This window comes from Papio anubis, chromosome 3 (assembly GCF_008728515.1).
Source record: "Papio anubis isolate 15944 chromosome 3, Panubis1.0, whole genome shotgun sequence".
Lineage (NCBI taxonomy): Eukaryota > Metazoa > Chordata > Mammalia > Primates > Cercopithecidae > Papio > Papio anubis.
The window spans coordinates 37702650-37721113 of record NC_044978.1 but is presented as its reverse complement, the minus strand read 5'-3'; the positions used below and the strand labels follow the sequence as shown (position 1 = coordinate 37721113).

At 44.2% G+C, this 18464-nt stretch overlaps 1 protein-coding gene across 13 annotated transcripts in view; it reads left to right on the top strand.

The window, feature by feature from the left end:
• The window catches only part of FAM160A1 (family with sequence similarity 160 member A1), a 264734-nt gene extending 246270 nt beyond the window's left edge, over positions 1-18464 (top strand). For all 13 annotated transcript variants that reach the window (XM_031664223.1, XM_031664227.1, XM_031664224.1 and 10 more), the window contains 5 exons: positions 1463-1653; positions 4355-5491; positions 11114-11292; positions 11609-11747; positions 17342-18464. In XM_031664223.1, the coding sequence (XP_031520083.1) occupies positions 1463-1653; positions 4355-5491; positions 11114-11292; positions 11609-11747; positions 17342-17595 (1900 nt within the window). In that variant the 3' untranslated portion in view covers positions 17596-18464. The remainder of the gene's footprint in view (positions 1-1462; positions 1654-4354; positions 5492-11113; positions 11293-11608; positions 11748-17341) is intronic.

Here is an 18464-nt window from a genome sequence, read left to right as displayed (position 1 = left end):
TTGTAACCTTCTACTTTCATGAAACTGCACTTATGAAAACAGATGCCACCACATCAGACCTGCAGGGTGTGTCTGGTTCTTACTGATAGCAGGTTCACAATATATATCTGCCCATGGGGACAGTGGGAGGAGGGGATGAGGACCGCCTTACCTAGATGGTTTGCCTTTTCTGAGAACTGAAGGTTAAGTGGCAAGTTTGCCATATCATACCTGGAAAGTATTATTAAAACCTTCAGTATCAAGTAGCACAAAGAGAACGGAATCTTTCTTCCCTCTCTGACTCTGGTTCTTGCGGTGGATTAGTTGTGAATATCAACTTAGGTTTTCCTCATTTGGATCAGCAGGAGGTGTGGGAGATGGTTGAATGTTTACAGGCCTGAAGACATGTCCTGAAAGTCGTACTTTTTATCTTTTTTTAATGAAAAGCTTAATCTTATCTTGTTTTTCTCTGCACTGCTTCTTTCTCAAATGCCAAATACCGAAGTAAAAACATGCTGGCTGATTGAAGGGTTGTGATTGTTCACATAAGGGCTTGGGCTCATCTGTAATTGGCTCCTGCACACGTATGTGATGCTGGGCTCTGGCTATAAGTTCTTTATCCCATTTGCTCCATTTTGTTTAAATAAGCAGTATGTTTTTTTCCCCTGTTAAGAAAAGAAGTCATTTAAACACACTTTATTCTAGCCATGAAGCCCACTGATGTGCTCCAGGTGTGTCAGAAATGGTTGCTCAGGTTTTCTTGTCCCCAGGTTCATAATGATACTAAGATGCTTTTGATCACCAACCAAAAGTGTTTTGTGTGAAATGGGGCCCAGTGATCCTCAATGAGTCATTTTCCATTATATTTTCTCCTGGTCACCCGTGAGAATGTAAAGAAAAGGTTTACACTATGGAGTGGTTGTTTGCTGTTGCCATTCAGTGCCTGCGATGAGCCAGAGTTTCTGGGATTATAAGAGAAATGATCGAAGCAACTCCTTGCTGTGGTAGCACATTATATTGAGGAGGTAGACACTGAAGTAATCGTGATACAAGGTAATAGTGCTTAATAGAGGCCCACGAGCATAGTGGAGGGAGGGATTAGCTCCCTCTCAAAGAAGGTGACACTAAAGCTGGACTTTGTAGAATGAAAGGCATTGGTCAGGCAGAGAAAAGGGGAAATCTCAGGCCAGGTAAAGGTGACAGTGGGCACAAAGGCATGGAAGTGAAGAGGGATCATTTAAGAGATGCAGAAGTTCCTGGAGACTAAATTGTAGAGAACATTAAGTACTTTGTAAAGAGGATGTTCTTTCAGAAGAAATTAAGCTAGGGAGTAAACCCTGGTGGCTGATGAGATGATCAGTTGAGAGCTGGGAGAGGATGAGTCTGCCCCTGGCCACAAGGAGTCCCTGTTATGGTTTAGTTAGTCCCAGTAATGGTTCAAGACATTGCAGAGACCAAACGCTGGTTCTTTTTGTCATTCTAGGTATCTGATCCCCTGCAATCACATGATGCTGAGTCAGAGGTGGGCTGTGAAGGAGAGAGACTGTTACTCTGTTTCTGCGGCCAAGCTGCTTGCCTTGACTCCTGTCTGCTGCTCCAGCGGGATCACTCTGACGCTGGGGAACCAAGAGAGGGATTATATTCTCTGGTCGAAGTGTATGCATGACACTTCAGGTAGGAACTCGCTAGTGATGATCTTTAAACCAAAGGATGCCATTTCATCTCGCCTTGGGATGTGTGTCCCTTTGGGTGGACAGGGAATTATGTAGTGGGTCCCATTTTTTTTATGAATGACTAGTTGGGATCCTTTTCTGCTTTGTAAGGAGTTATGGACACGTTGTAATCAGTGTTCATTGACGTGCCCAGACATTACGTAGTGTTGCCAGATCTTTATTTTATGTGGACTTTCTAGTGGGATCTTCAGAGTCAAAATGTGAAAACGTGTGCTAGCTTGTCTTCGGAAACAAGACAGGGGTGAGAGGTGTGGAGATGGCTATTACTGAGACAGAATCAGCCCTTATTTTAATTTCTAAAATGAGCCACTTATAGAAATCTGTCATAAGGATTTACATATTATTGTATATGACTATAAAACTTGAAATTTGTGATATGACAGCGGAATCGCATGCATTTGATTGACCTAATGAGGAAGGCTGCCATAAACACTTTACAGGGGTTATGATGCTCGGTGCTATTTGCCAGCTATGGTTCCCCTCATACAAGCAAAATTGAAATGGCCATCTCTGTCAACCTTGGCTCTCTGGCAGGCAGCTGGAGTAAGGGGGCATTTGTGTATCTTTGATGGTCATATGGCTGTTTCAATTCAGGAACTTTCTGCATGTCCTGTGACCACTAGGAAATCCCCAGTCCTGGTGTTGAGTCAAGCGTTTCCAGTTTGTATTCTGATATCCATGCCAACAATGTCATTCTGTCCACCCAGCTATAATTTTCTTAGATAAAGTGTATTTAAAAGCTGGGTTACTTGACTAAGAAAATGTCAGTATGTTTGATATTAATGTAATTTGTAGAGATTAAGGTTGTCTTACTGATTCTTTGTCTTTATATAAAGATGCATGGAAATTAGCAATTTATGTAATTTAATTGTATTTTCCTATTAGGCAGGTTAGTATGGATATTTTGTATTTTCATACCTAAAAATTGTTTTAAAAACATATTTAAAAATTGATGTCTTTTCTAAATTTACTATGAAAGTTTTTTCAAGAATGATTCTGTGGCTAGCCTTGCCTCAGAATTCAAAATTCAAGTTAAACCTATGATTCTCCATAACTTGCCAACTTCTTTCCCTGTGTGATCACTTTTAATGCTTTGAAGAAGGTAGTATTCCCATTTTACAGATGAGTAAACAAACTCAGAGAGGAATTGACTTGTTTATGGTTATACAGCTAAGTAGGTTCTCTGGTTCCAGATTCCATGTTCTTTCTACTCTCCTGCCCCTGGAATTGCCTTACAGCAGATAAATGCCCTAATGGATGTGTGGTGACATAGCTAGCTAGCTAGCCAGAGTAATTACTGTACAGGGGTAAATAATTTTCCCAAGAAAGTAGCAGAGCCAAGATTCAGGTTCTGCATCTTGGTTCTGTGTCTTGGTTCTACTACTTTCTTGGGCAAATTACTTAAGTTTTCTAAATTTTTTTTCTTATCTGTAAAATAGTACCTACTTCAAAGGGTTATTCTCAGGAAAGCAAGTGAAGACATGTAAAGCTCTTAGAAGACTGCCTGGCATGTAGTAAGTGCACAATAAATATTGCTAGTAGTAGTATTTGATGTCTTTTTACATAACATAGATAAGAGATAAACACTAACGTTTTAGCAGTAGAGCTGTAAAATATGAATTATGTCTACCCTAATGCCCTGGAAATGGGTATTCTTAAAGGCTCAATTCTGACCCAGTCTGGTAGAGATTTAGAGCATGAAGAGACGTGAGGCTTGCAAAGATGTGGCACTGAAGTAAGAATGGAGGTCGGTGTGAAATTGCCTGTGCTTGAATTGTGGCTCTTCCACAATTTGGGTTGGGCATTCTTTCATCTCTGAGCCTCAATTTCTTTATCTGAAAATGGAGAAAATAATATCTACCATACAGGATCATTGGGAGAATTAACTTAGATAGCATTGATAAAGCACCTGCATCATACTAGATGTTTAAGAAATGATAGACTATATATTTTTCCCTCAGTCTTTTTCTTTTGAGGGAAAATGTAAACTTATAGGAAGATATTTTCACAGCTATTTCAGTAGTGAAGTTGGAACTTTTAACATCAAAGGCAGTCATGGTAACATGAGCAGCATTCTTAGGTTAAAATGACTTTTGTAGTGAATATGATTTTACTTTAAGAGACCATTTGATAATATCAGCATCCTCGATAGTCCCCAGGAAGGCAGAATGAGTTAATAGGCTTTTCTAAAAACCCAGGATTTTTCTACAAAAAGTCTGGTTCTCAAATTCATGGATTATCAGCCTTCCACTTTAGATTCAAAGTAAAAAACTTTAAGGTTATTACTCTGTGGCAGGTACTATATCAGGTGTATTACCTAATTTAATCCTCTCAACAACCTGAGAGATTGCTATCATCAGCTCTTCTTTCTCTAATGACTCGTACCAGATAATAGATTTCCATTGGCTATAGCCACTATTGACTGGCTATATTGGTTTTCTATCTTCTGTGAGGGTAGAGTTTCTATTATTAATCTTTCCTTCTTACAATCTAACCATATTATTCAGAGGTTGTTTAATCAGATATAATTAGACCCAAAGTAGCTGGCAAGACACAGTCTTAGCCTAAATGGATCACACCCCCATCCACTACCTTTGTCCCCACACCTCCCTTGTTCTAATGGACCTCTGCCTCCTGTGCAGGACCTGTGGAGTGGCCATTCCCTGAAGCGTTCTCCCCGTCAGCCTGCATTGTGGAGTATGGGAAAGCCTTGGACATCAGCTACCTGCAGTACCTGTGGGAGGCCCACACCAACATCCTCCGCTGCATGAGGGACTGCCGTGTCTGGTCCGCCCTGTATGATGGCGACTCCCCCGACCCTGAGACGTTTCTCCAGGGTCTGACGGAGGAGGGCAGTGTGAGCTCGGCCTGCCCTGTGTTCGGGCTCCCGCAACAATTCCCCAGGAAGACGGGACCTCAGCTAGCTCCCAGAAAGGACAAGAGCCAGACAGAGCTGGAATGGGATGACAGCTATGACACTGGAATCTCCTCAGGGGCTGACATGGGCTCCCCTGGGCCTTATGATGATCTGGAGGTTTCACGCCCCCCAGCACCCATTGATCCCCCAAAACACATCCAGGAGATGAAGAAGAATGCCATCCTGCTCTTCAAAGGGTCCTACATAGAAGAGTCAGACTTTCAGGATGATGTGATGGTGTACAGGCTGTGTGCTGAGAAGGACTCCGAGGACGTGAAGGATTCTCAGGAGGAAGCTGCTAGACCACCAGTTGAAGCCCAGGCTGAAATTCAGAGTGTTTCCATCAACAACGGCTCCCTCCTCAGCACCCAGCCAGCGACAGATTCAGAGGAGGAGTGCAATAGGGACAATTCAGACCCATTTCACAGTGAGCCCATGGAGCCAAAGCAAGAGAGGGAACCTGAAGCAGCCACAGAATCCAACTCAGAGTTAGCATCCCCTGCCCCTGAGGCAGAGGACAGCTCTAACCTGACAGCCGCCAACCCGGAGAGCGAGGATCTCATTGCCCAGTATGACCAAATCATTAAAGAGCTGGATTCCAGCGCCGAGGGCTTGATGGAACAGAATTTCCCCACACCTGATCCCTTGCTTCTCACTAAGGAGGAAGAAGGGAAGGAAGAAGAGAGCAAAGGAGAAAAGGAGGAGGAGGGGAAGAAGGAGCTAGAAGAGGAGGAGGATGACTTTGACTCTTTTATAGCGGAGACACCTGCTGTAGAGACTGTGCTTTCCCCGTTTGTGGGGAGAGAGGAGGCTGCCTTTGCCAGTCGCCATCCCGTGAGGACTCAAAGCACCCCATTCACAGGTGACCATCTTACATTGCTTTGTGGTTTCTGCTTTTGAAAGTACTTGTATGTATTGGAACAGGAAAGTAAGGTAGGCAAAGGTAAGGAATATGATCGGTTTGTCTAACAGAGGGCTGAAAATATTTTTGTCAAGAGCAAAGAGGGGTGACTTTATTTTTATTTTGCTGTTCTTGCAATGATTATCTTATTTATTTCTCAAGCTAGGGGTTAGATTTTATTACTTAGTAACTTCTTTTGATATGTCAGTGTTAAAATAGTAGGACTGATTAAACCACACAAGAATCCAGACTTCTTATTTAATGACTTCATTTATTCTAGTGTAACTAACTTATTTTTCTCCTTAGCACTTATTTACATTTATTTTTAACAAATGACTGTCTCCCCGAGTAGAATGCATGCTCTGTGAGGGTGGAGCTCTATCTCTAGCACTGGAAGAGTGAACAGAGCACAGAATAGATGCTCAGAGTCCTTGTTGGGTGACAGTAGCTGTGCACACATCAGAGGCATCGGGGTTAGCTGTGCCTTTGCCTGGGAGCTCATTTCAGAGAATCACAAAATCTTTATCCAAAAATAAATGGAGTGGACCCACATCAACTAAGAGCGCTTTGAAAGAGTGTGTGTGTTCAATGATACACCACCAGCCACAGGTAGAAATCTTGCAAGAGGTAAAGGGATAGGGTAGGATTTACAGATAGGCAGGTTGGGGTGAAGACCTATGATAGAAAACATCATTAAATATTAGCCAACAAAATCTGCATTTACAAATCATGGTGCAATGGGAATCGCCATAGATGAGATGGCATACTAAGCCCAGGGAGGGCCAGGGTGGGACCACTGGATGGTGTTTAGGTAGCAAGGAGAGGGGCTGGAAGATAGTAGCAATGGAGGGTGACAGTGGTTTTGGAGCCAGGCCAGGGGTTGAGTCCTGGCTCTAGCATTTAGCAGCATGTGGCCTTAGCATCCCAGGCCTTCCATTTGCTCCTGTGAGGACTGAATGAGATACTGGGAGGTCATTATTCATTTTATGACAGGTAGCTCCCTGGAGAAGCTTGGTGAGGAGGGACTGTGCTCCTACCTCTTGGAGTAACCCAAAATAGATGATAACAGATTGCCTTCTGGTCCAGCCAGCCAAGTAGGCTTATGTGATTTCAAGGAGCTTTTCCAGCCTCCTCCTCCAATATTTATTCATCTATTTACTGATGCCTGAAGATTTGTATATACAGGAAGAAAGCTTTTAATTCCACAATTAAGGGCTTGCGGTTCTAGTTGAGATAACGTTTCAGTGTGAATGAGTTTTAATTAAAATTCAATCAGTCAGTCAATCATACGTAAAATGGATTAGATAATCTCACTTTTCGCAGTTGATAAGGGGGACAGGGAAGGGGGAGCTGGAAGAGTTCACTTGGAGGGAAAGGGCAGCAGTAACTTGGCATGTCACAGCTTGCCTTCTCGTAGGACATCCGGACTACCCATGGCCATGAAGATTATTCTTTAGAATTCCAGCTTTCTTACAGAGGAGCTTCATTCCTGGGAAATGTGTAAATAGAGGAAAGAAAGTATAGCTCAGGGCAAGGTAAAAAAAAAAAAAAAAAGCAAATCCAACAACCAATTAAATAACATCAATATTTTACATATAATACACCTGAGAACTGACAAAACATACTGCAAGCTTTTTGATACATACAGGTAATTGTCACTAAAACCTTCCTTTTTCCTCCTTTGAACCTTGTACACAGCTTTAGGAAACATCTCTCTTCCCATGTATGTCTGCTTTATAGTTTCTGAACTTCTGAGTGTGTTCTATAGCATTAGGCTTAACTTCTTCTCTCCAGGGCATCTGATTTCCACTGAAATGAGTTCACTTCCCAGCAAAATCAAAGCATTCCATTTGTCTAATTTTATTTATTCATGTGTTCAGCAATCTTTTATTGATCCCCTGATGTTTGGCAGGTGCTATGCTAGGAAATAAGGACACAACATTAAAGGAATTCACAGACTTTCAGAGGAGACCCCAACAAAGAGGTGTACTCTCTTAGTGGGAAATGCATGATTAGTTGTCATATGCCAAGTCCAGTGGGAACCCAGTGAGGGGAGTGGGACTGGCCTCACAGAGGAGAGGGATGGACAGTGCAAGGAAGTCCCCAGGTGAAAGCAGGTGAGAATGATAGTCCAGACAGAGGAGACAGCAGGAGGAGACTGAAGAGCCTGCCAGCCTGTGGGGTGTGACCGCATGGTTTATGTGGGGTGGGGAGGTGGGAGAGAAAGGCAGAAAGCTTGGTTGGTGCCAGCTTATGGAGGGCCTTTGGGCCAAGCTGAGGGATGGAAACCTTGTGCCCTGTCACTGAAGAAGCCCCTGGAGTATAAAGTTGAGGAATGATGTGACTGGATCTGAAAAGGCCAGCTTTGGTAGGAGTGTGTGCTGAGCACTGGAGTGGGGAGAAGTTGGTGCCAGGAAAAACAAGTGAGACACCCTTATTGCCGTGTCAGAATTCAGAATGTGCCAGTGCCTTTATCTAGTCATTCTGTTTCTAGGAATGTCCTCAGAGCTGTATTCACACTGTATGCTGAGGTGTACATACAAGGATGTTCATTGCAGCATTGTTTAGAATAGAAGAAGACTGGAAACAACCCAAATACCCACCGGTGGGAGACTGACTTGCTTGTGCAACACCCTGGCAATCTAATGTTTTGTGGTCCTGAGATGAGACAGCTCTGTATGTGTTGATACGAGGTGTGGTCTCCAGGGTGTATTGTTAAAAATGCTAGGTCTCTCTCTGTCTCTCTCTTTCTGCCTCTCTCTCTCTCTCTCCTTGGCAGGCAAGATAATGTGTTGGGTAAGAGCACTGGAACAGGTGGTGCGAATTAAAATTCTATTATTCAAAGGTGGGTTCACTTAGCATTCTGCCTCCTCTTTAAATGGGGATAAATAGTAAATATACTTCCTAGGGTTGTTTTGAATCTTGAGTGAGTTGATACATGAAAAGTGCTCAGCACACTGCCTGGCAGATAGGATGTGCTTAATAACTGTTTTCAATAATAATTAAATTAAATCTCTATTCACATAGAAATACTGTTGCTGGAGTCCAGACCAGAAATGAGACTGACCTCAGGCAGCGGAGCAGGGGAGGTGGAGCTTCAGGTCCACATCAGGAGATATGTCCAGGGTAGAATTTGCTGAGTGGAGGCACAGAATCGACGGCTGCTCCATTCTTGGACAGGGGAAGCGCAGGAAGAGGGTGCAGGTTCGATGGAGGCAGGGGAACAGGGGAGAGCGGTGAGTGGATGACAGGAGGCACAGTGGAGATAGTCTCAGTGACTTTGAAGAATGTAATACTTTGTGAGGCGGGGAGTCTATGTGTGCTCCTAGGAGATGTGGGAAGAAAATAAAACCGCTGTCTTCCAGACACACCTGCAGCTTCCTGAATTGTGCTGAGTCTTTCGATTTTCGGCTGCTTACCAGATCCCCCTACGCACATTTTGTTAAGCGGGATTTTTTTTTTTTGTAGTGCTAGAAACTAAGAATAAAGTAGGAATTTGAAAGTTTTAACACATTTTTTATTGCACACGCCCAAGTGATGAGTCATTTAATTAGCGGACACTAATTATAATGTCAAAGTGGACTCCATTTGTATCATTACAGTCTACTGGCCTTGACCTAATAATAGTCTGTCATTCACATAGGTCAATGATGACATCATCTTCCTCTCCACAGGGAATGGGATTCAAGCTTGTGGGAAACCTCCCACTTCACCTCACCCCTTATAGTAGTGATGTCCTGTGGATGGTCTCCCCTGGTCACTGCATGGTCAGCAGTTTAGAGTTTGTAGGATGGCTGGATGTGGCCAGGCACAGTCTGGGACTGGGGAAGAGAAGTTGAGGGATCATTTTAGGGTCATATGTTTTGCAGAAGACTCTGGCCACCTAAGTATGTCTTAATTCACCTGCTTTTGCTCCATCTGGAAGGAAATAGATGCTGAGCCAGGGACTGTAGGGGAGCAGGAGAGAGGAAGCTGAGGACAGCAGCCTTCCCCCTCTAGATCTACCTGGAAAGCCAGAATTGTGTTGCGATGCCTTGAGAGTTACCATTGACATTTCTGGGGTTCTTTATGGGAAAACCATTCATTGCTTTCAAACTGGGGTCCCTATCCAGAGTTTCCAAATGTGTTTGGCAAACTCTCCCAGTTGTTTGTAAGCATCTCCAAAGAGTCTCTATCTGAAGAGTTCATTGACCTCTTATGTCATGGAAAGTGACTAAAGACCTCTGCCTCCCATCCCAAGGATGGGGAAGTTGAGGCTAAATGCCACACATGAGGGGATGGTGCCTCTTGTGTTGAGATCCCTTAGAGACATCCTCGGTGTTCCTGGAGACAGAGATATTGCAGTTACCCTCTTCCTCCCCTGTGTGGTAAAGGTTTCGGTTTCGTGTTCCCATTCTACACACAGAGCTTCTGTTCCTTGCAAAGGGTTTTACTCTCTTATGCTACCAGGGCTTCTGAATGAAGCATCTTGTGATGAAGTATGTTTTTGTTAATGTTGGTGACATCTTCATGAGGCATGGCTTATTTATCAAGGGATGTGTGCTTTTGTTATAAACATGTCATGGTTTAGTAGCATCATCAGTAGCTCCACCAAGGGAAATGCAAAATTCTCATTCTGTTTAACAGAACACTTTTATGGTAAAAATTTAAAGTATCTTCAAGTAAGTTTATTAATGCCAGATTTATTTTTGGTTTTCCCTGCCCTCAGTGAACTCAAAGCATATTAATTTTCTAGTGACCCAAAGTAGCAGAAACTTCTTTTTGCCTATTTTTTTTTAATGGACTGCTTTTGTACGACTAATTTTTTTAACTGCTTTTTTTCAATGACTGCTTTTGTAGTCATACGGATTTTCTTTTTTAAGAAATCTATGACACGGCGAACTATATCTCCCTAAACTGACACCCTTTTCTCTCTCCTCTGAAAATTCAGGTGTGGTTACTGAGTTGCTAAGGTTATAACCAGGCACTTCTCCACCTCTCACCCATTTTTTTTTTATTGTTCCACATTACGACACTTGACAAAACCAAATTTTTCTCAGTGTGCTTGTTCAGGATAGACAACCCCTGTTCTCAGTGTTGCTATTTGATAAACATAGTTTGTGCATTTTTGGTGTTCTTTACACAGATGTTTCGTTACTAAGACTTTCAATGGCCTCTGGTGCTTACATGAAATGCTATAGTCCATACAGTCTGTGCATCATGAGATGATGGCTGTCATGTGTTAAGCACTGGCAGCCCCAAGAAATACAGGAACAATGTAGAAAAGCATATTTTAATTTTAAAAAGTTAAATTATTTGGTTTTTTTTTTTTTTGAGGTCTGTGATAATTTTAATAAGTATCAAAACTGCTCATGGAGTCAAAATGTCAGTAGCCATGCCTATTTTTCTGTTTTCTTTTTGCCGTGGTGGTTTGTTTTCTGTTTTGGTCTCAAGGCAGGAGAAAACTTGGCCGTATTTGCTGTCTGGCTTGCACCTGCAGGCCCGTGGTGGTTTGGGAGCTGTGGCACCAATGGTTCTGCCGTTGTCAGGGAAAGGCATCCGTGTGAGCCCAGCCAGCCCTGAAGCCTTATGTTCTTCCTGCAGGCCCATTCATCAGCGTGGTCCTGTCAAAGCTGGAGAACATGCTGGAGAACTCTTTACATGTTAATTTGCTGCTTATTGGGATCATTACTCAGCTAGCCAGCTACCCCCAGCCACTCCTGCGCTCCTTTCTGCTCAACACCAACATGGTCTTCCAGCCAAGCGTCCGCTCTCTCTATCAGGTATGTTAGCTGAGCCCACATCCATACCTGTTGATTTTGTGGGTGCTAGTTTGTAGGGCATCTCTGCTCTAATTCATTTGCTTTCCTTCCCTGTCCTATTAAGCTCACTGTGTAGTTTATTCTAAACAAACTGTAGAGCTTCATTTAGTTCGATGTTTTGAGGGTGCCCTATGCAGAACACCCAGGCAGTTAAAAATGAGCCAATGTCTAACATCATAATAGTTCCCATAATGAGGGTTGTACCTGCAAGATATATTGATAACTGACAGTGGAATTTCATGGTGAGGCATTAACATCAGTAATGCTGTTTTGACAGGTCCTTGCATCTGTGAAAAACAAGATTGAACAGTTTGCCTCTGTGGAGAGAGACTTCCCAGGACTCCTCATACAAGCCCAGCAATACCTGCTCTTCCGTGTGGACATGTCTGATATGACCCCTGCGGCACTAACCAAAGGTAAGCCAGGTTTCTCCACAGCGTCCCTCCCTAAATCCCTCCTCCACGTCCCTAGCCTACTGGCCTCAGTTCACAGACGCTGCACTGGCTTCTGGATCCTAGAAGCATTCAGATATTTTCATTTTTATGCAACAGGGAGGAACCACCTCTTCACATTCTTAATCCTGAAGAAAGGTCTCCCTTGCTCACACCTGGTCTGTTTCCTCTGTGGAGGGTCTAGAGGGGATTTGGTCTTTTAACTGAGAGTGGTGCCTGGAAGGAGCTGACGTGTAGGGTATTATCAGGCTAGAATAAATCACACAGCACACATGGGCCAGAAAGAGGCATTATGTGCACTCTCCAAGCCATTTTTTTGGGCAGCCCTGTCCTGAGGAGGGCATGTGTTCTCTTTATTATGTTTTCAGAGGCTCTTGGGCCAAAAATAAGTGTGCTTTAGGGCCCTAGGAGGTAAAACAAAAAACAAAACAAAAAAACGGTTTGGACTGTGAGAAGTAAAGTTTATGCTCAGCCTAAAACCTCTCAGAGTGCCTTTTTATGAGCTCTAGAGGAGGCGTTAGGCCAGGGCCCTGGCAGAGTGAGGGGTGGGGGCAGGGGATGGGTCAGTGCTAGTAGGAGCACTGAGAATGGCTGGCCAGGCCTGGGAGCACCACTGCTGCTTTACCTTATCTAAGCTCTGGTTGGACCGATTTGCTGACCATTGTCCCCTGAGCTGTAACTTAGGCCTTGGTAGGAGCAAAGTAGGAATGCCACATATTGCACTGGCTTTTACTTTTCCACACACAGACCAATCAGGCTTCTTTGTGGCAGATGAACAATGGAGAGAGTAAGGCTCTTGGTCCTGGGCCAAAGGCAAGTGATCAGAAACAAGACTGGCAGTGAGTGGCGGAAATGAAACTCAGGGCGATTGTTCCACCTTTCAAAGAAGCTGGAAAGAACCCAGAACTCTGAAGGCCTGACGCTGCCCCTGTGCAGCTATTTGATCTTGTTCTCTTTACCTCACAGGCCCAATGTCCCTTGACTTTTCAATGAAGGATTTGTTCTCCATCTCTTAGGTGCTTTCTAGCTGAAGCCAGAACTTGGGTTGTGATGAGCCCTTAGGGTACTGCAAGGTAGGGTTTGAAAGAAAGGTAGGCCATGTGCCACTGGTAAAGTGAGGAGTCAGGCTTCAGGCTGTTGGACTTTGAGAAGAGCAGGCAAAGGCGTTCATGGAGGGAGAGGCCCTGGCACCTCCGTGGGAAGGTGGACTTCAGGTGCCACGTGGCCTCCTTAGACACACGGGTGGTCAGTGTGTGGGCTGTGTTCCTCCTGAACAGGGCGCATGTTGCTGCCACCCACCCCGCGAGAGAAGGTGCACCAGTTACCAGTATAATAAACCACTGCAAAAACCCATTGGCTTAGCACAAGGCCATTTATGATTGCTTATGAATCTATGTGGTCATCTGGGTGTTTTGCTGATCTGGGCCAGGGTGATTTTGCCTGGACTCGCTTGTGTGGCTGCCATCAGTGGGTGGCTGGATGTCTAGGATGGCCTCACTCACATCCGTGGCTGTTGGCTGGAGTGATGAGGGTGATGGGGGTGTTCCTAACCATCCGGCAGAGTAGCCCAGGCTGGTCCATGTCACAGTTAATAGGGTTCCAAGAGTGAGAGCAGAAGCATAGGAATCTTTAGAGGCTCAGACTCAGAGCTTATGTAAGGTCCATTCTGCAGCATTCTGTTGGCCAAAGCAAGACACAGGGCCAGCGCAGATTGAAGAATGGAGCAAAAACCCTACCGCTTGATGGGAAGAGCTGCAACAAGTTGTGGGCATTCTGTAGCCTCCTAGACAAGGCCTAGTCTTCATTGTATTTTACAGTTTATAAGGTGCTTTCTCAGGTGGTCAATTTTCATTATCAAATAGCACTCTGAAAAGGGCAAAAAAGGTACCATTAGCTTCATTTTCATCAAGAAAGCCAAAATTAGAGGTCCAGGGTATTCAGCCAGGATCGTGAAACTCAAGTGCCTGAGCCCATCTTAGCTAATTCAGAGACGAGTGTACACACTGACCAACCTAGATACACTGAGGTACACTAGATACTCAGGGTACACTGAGCCTTAACCCCCACATTCAGGGAAAAGGTGAGGGTCATTCACACCTTGGGCTTGTCCTGGTTTCAGAGTATCTGGAGGCCATGATTGCAAAACATATGCCTGGGGAACTTGTTCTCACTGCCTAAGGTTGTCAAATTAGTTAGCTGGGTTCCATGCTCCTTAAGCAAGGTCTGTGACACTCCAGGGCTTTGACCTGTAAGAATCTTCTCTCTGGATATAACACTTTTCTTTCACTTGAGTTTTTTTAGATTAACTTTCTAACTTTTCCAGGTTAGCCAAGTCATACTCTTCCCCCACTTAAAGCATCTTTAACTGACAGAATGAGAGTTTCCTGTCCCCTTATACAAAGCTGACTTCTGAAGCATTTACTGTGACGTGATTTCCCATAAATGATTCAAATCTGGGATGCCTGTTCTCACTGGGATGCAGAGCAGTTTACAATGAAGAATTATGGTAATGGGCCAAATATTTGGTGGTCCAAGTGTCTGCGTGCTCTGCCCTTTGCCTAATACTGCTGCCGGGGAGATGAACACATAACGTATCTCTCTCCTCACTTCTGAAATCTTCCCAGTATTAGTCTTGAAAACCTTCTGTTGCAGCTTTTCAGACCCAGGGCAACATTTCAGAAGCCATTCCTAATTCTGACATTTATTTATACTTCCCTCCACCCTGCCTTTTTCTTCAGGTGCTCGTGCATGCTTGTTGGACCCTTTTATGAGGGGCGTAACTCAGGCGCCTGCAGCCAGAGCTGCTCCATCATGCAGGCCCTGCATTCCCTTCGCCTCCTGGCAGCCCCGTGAAAAACGAGCCTTCTCACTAATGCTTCCAACAGCGGTAAAAGTCTGTGTGGCTGCTGCTCCAGAGCAAGCGGATGACCTGTTCCCAGTTCCACATTATTCTTCTTGAGGCTGTTGGTCTCTGAGATTCAGCCATTTGCCAGGCCTTTCTCTTTCTACTCAAATACTTTCCAAACCACAGAGTAACAGTTCACTGTATTTACTTATGTTCAGAGCTCTTTTACTGGGCACTAATTCTAGAAGGGAGATCAGGTAGGTAATGTCCCCAGTTTACAGAGATGGAAACTGAGACATTCTGTGATGAGCTGGTGGCCAGGTAGGGACCATAACTCAGGTCTACTTGCTTTTGAATGGAGAATTTGATGGTGCTTGGTGACACACTGAAAGGCCAAGAACCCGGAGGGGAGCCCGGGTCAACATGCTGCAGCCGCTGATGGAATTGTGCTATGGATCTCCCGGCCAGCCCCTGGTCTCCCTCACTGGGTGTTCTCCTGTCTTCATTAGTGAAGACAGTTCTGATTCTTGGATTCATACTGAGTAAATGAGCCTTAGCAATGACATTTTTTATTCACAGCTCAAGCTAGATAAATGAATCACAAAACCCCTTTTTAGGGGAGAAGAGAATGAATGAATTTGAAGGAGAATGGGGAGATGAGGAATATGAGCAGCTGTAGGGAGCATCAGGATTAGGGAAGACTGATGAGATCAGTTCTTTCACTCATTCATTCAGCAAATATTTATTAGCTCCTACTATGAATATAGAAGTGTGTTAGGGGTTGCTAAAGACATGTTATCAGATAGGGCTCAGCCCTGAGAAAGGCTGGAGTCTAGTAGAGGAGATAAAACATAAACAATGTGAGGCTGAAGGGCAGTGCAGGCCTTAGTTGGTCAATAACATGGGGAGGAGGCTAGAATGAGACTGTTTGGGTAGAGGGCAGAGGAAGGCATAAAGACTATAGGAATGAATTCTGGGGCAGGAAACTGGAAATTCATTGTGAACTTGGTGGCAACTGTACTGATGAGGATGATGTGGTAGCTGACACCCATTCAGAGGTCCCTCTGTACTTTATACCTATTGACTCATTTAATCCTTATAACAACTCTATGAGCTTTTGGCAGGTGAGTAAATCGAAGTACAGAGAGGTAAAGCAACTTGCCTGAAGTCAGCCAGCAAGTGGCAGACTCTGTGGTCTTAACCACTATACTAATAATGCCTCTAAGGCTAGTAAGATTTAGGTGAGCAGAGAAATGGGGCAGGGAATTCCAGGTGGAGGAACCAGCATGAACAGTGCAGGTCTCGGTCTGGGAGTAGTGTCCACAGTGTCCCATTCACCACTGGAATGCAGGCCAGCTTCCTTTGTGAGCTTTGCTGGGTGCTTTGGAGAGTGACAGCGCCTGAGCTATGGTTGGGGATGAGAAGGAGTGCTCTCCAAGGTTGACATGTACCTCAGTGGTATCAACACTTTTGTGCTCACTCTGTTGCCGGGGCATGAATTTCTGCTGAAAGGTAGCAGAAGACAGATTCTCAGCAACTTTTCCAGTTCTTTATGGCATTAAAGCTGTGATAAGTCTTAATCTAAAAGGATATTTAAAGCAGGAAAGTGGAAGTTTTTTTTTTTTTTTTTAACACTAAAGACTATAGTAGTAAGATGTGGAAAGTATTATAAATGTCAAGAATTTTTAGTACTGTAGTTAAGCAACACTCTGAGAAGAGTGTTGAAAAATGGTACTGAATTCTAAGAAGCAGCCAAAATAATGAAGAACTTGAATATAATGATTTATAAGGAGTAATGAAATTGTTTGGGTAGGGGGCAGAGGAGGGCATAAATAATTCCTACAAATATATGAGGGCTGGTGATGCTCAGGAATCAAATAGGGAAGTCGAACCATTTTAATTAGTAAAAAGTAGTTTGATAAGAAAATGCAAATCACTTGGATATGTTAAAGTTTGAACTCATCTTAGGCCTATGTTATTGAAATTGAGATGGAAACCCTTGGCAACCCTCCTTCAATGTAGGCTTCTAAGCCATTTGATACTATTAATTCCCCATGGTTGCAGGAAGTTCTTACTCTGGTCTTACCAGCACCCAACTTCCCTTCCATTATTTCTGCTGATCTCAAGGAATCTTCCGCTCTCCTTTTATGTAAAACGTTGGCGGTCCCAGCCAGAAGAAGACTGGAGGTCACTGGGGAGCCTGAGAGGCTGGAGCACCCGCTGCAGAGAGCTTGGAGTGACCCAGCTCACCCAGCCTCCCTGCTGGAGCTATGCTGTGCTGTCAGGGCTTCACCGGCAAAGGGAGAACAGTCATCCCAGCATTGGAGGCTGGGAGAGCAGGTGGGGCTACTCATCGCCCCTTAATAAGCCAGTGACAGGAGATGCCTTTGTCCGTTTTCCCCATTTCCATATTCTGGCATGGAGGGTTCTTGACAAACCTATGTTCTTTCCATGATTTCTGCGTGAAGTTCCTTAGAAGGAATTTTGGGTGAAAGTCTCATATCACATGCTATATGCTGGAGGATATCTGTTGGGCAAATATGTGTGTCATGGAGTGCACAAGGGCTGCATCTTCAGGATTTAGTCCAGTATAGGAACTGCACTCATGACTAGATACTCTCCAGCAACTCTGCCCCCAAACACATGCTCCACTGAAGAGGGTGGATGGGAAGGCTATGGAGGGACGCCATCATGGTCTTCTTTCTGCTTTCAGATCCCATTCAGGAGGCTTCCAGGACAGGAAGTGGCAAGAACCTTTTGGATGGACCTCCAAGAGTGCTTCAGCCCTTCCTGACCCACCGAACCAAGGTGGCTGAGGCACCCCCCAACCTGCCCCTGCCAGTGAGGAACCCCATGCTGGCTGCTGCCCTCTTCCCAGAGTTCCTGAAGGAGCTGGCAGCCTTGGCCCAGGAACACTCCATTCTGTGCTACAAGATACTGGGTGACTTTGAGGACTCCTGTTGTTAGCTTTTTTTTTTTTTTTTTTAATAGAGGTTCTTGTTTTGTAAGGTTTAATGTCTTGACTGAATGTTAAATGCAAAGCTGCTTACAAAGATTTCTACTTTAATGTTTCCTGACAATACTTGATTTGTGGGGAGGGGAATTTTCTGTATCTTTCCTCTCTCTCTCTAGCTGGGCCTTTCCACCTTATGTTATATATAGAATGTAAGTCTCATAAGCTGGTTGCTCCCATGGCAGTTTTCTTTGCTCCGTTTTTTCCTCCTTATATTTTTTGGGTGTCATTCTCCTATCCCTTTGAGTGATTCATCTTGCAGCTCAGATCACACCAAGCAATATTGGGGTTCAGTGATGTCCGGAAGTGCCCCATGTCAGAATCCCAGCTGTTCAGCAGCAGCACCACAGGAAGACTGTACACCTGCAACTGCGCGGATGGTCCTGTTGCCTCCTGCATTTTGGCCTCTGTTTTATAAAGGAAGAATAAAGACGGAGCCCCTTCTGCCTCCATCACGAAAGCACATATCATCTGTCCCTTTGGATTTTACTTCCAGGACGTGTGTTGCCTTATGGTGCCGGCAGAGCCACTGGTCTCAGCTCTCTGCGTGGGAAGTCGGATGTCCTTGGAGAGAATTTGGAATGCAGAGAATTTTTCTTATTTCTTGAGGGCTTACTTTAATCAGCATGACACTATCTAAACACTGAAGATGGCCTTATTTTAGTAAGATTTGCACAAAATTAAGTATACCTATGCAAACTGTTACTTTGGTTTTTAGGAGTTTTATCAGATGAAGAAAGTATGGTCTCACATATGTATGTAAGAAGACAGCCATCATTATTTTTATAAGTGTTTTATAAAAACAAACTGATTAACTTGTGAA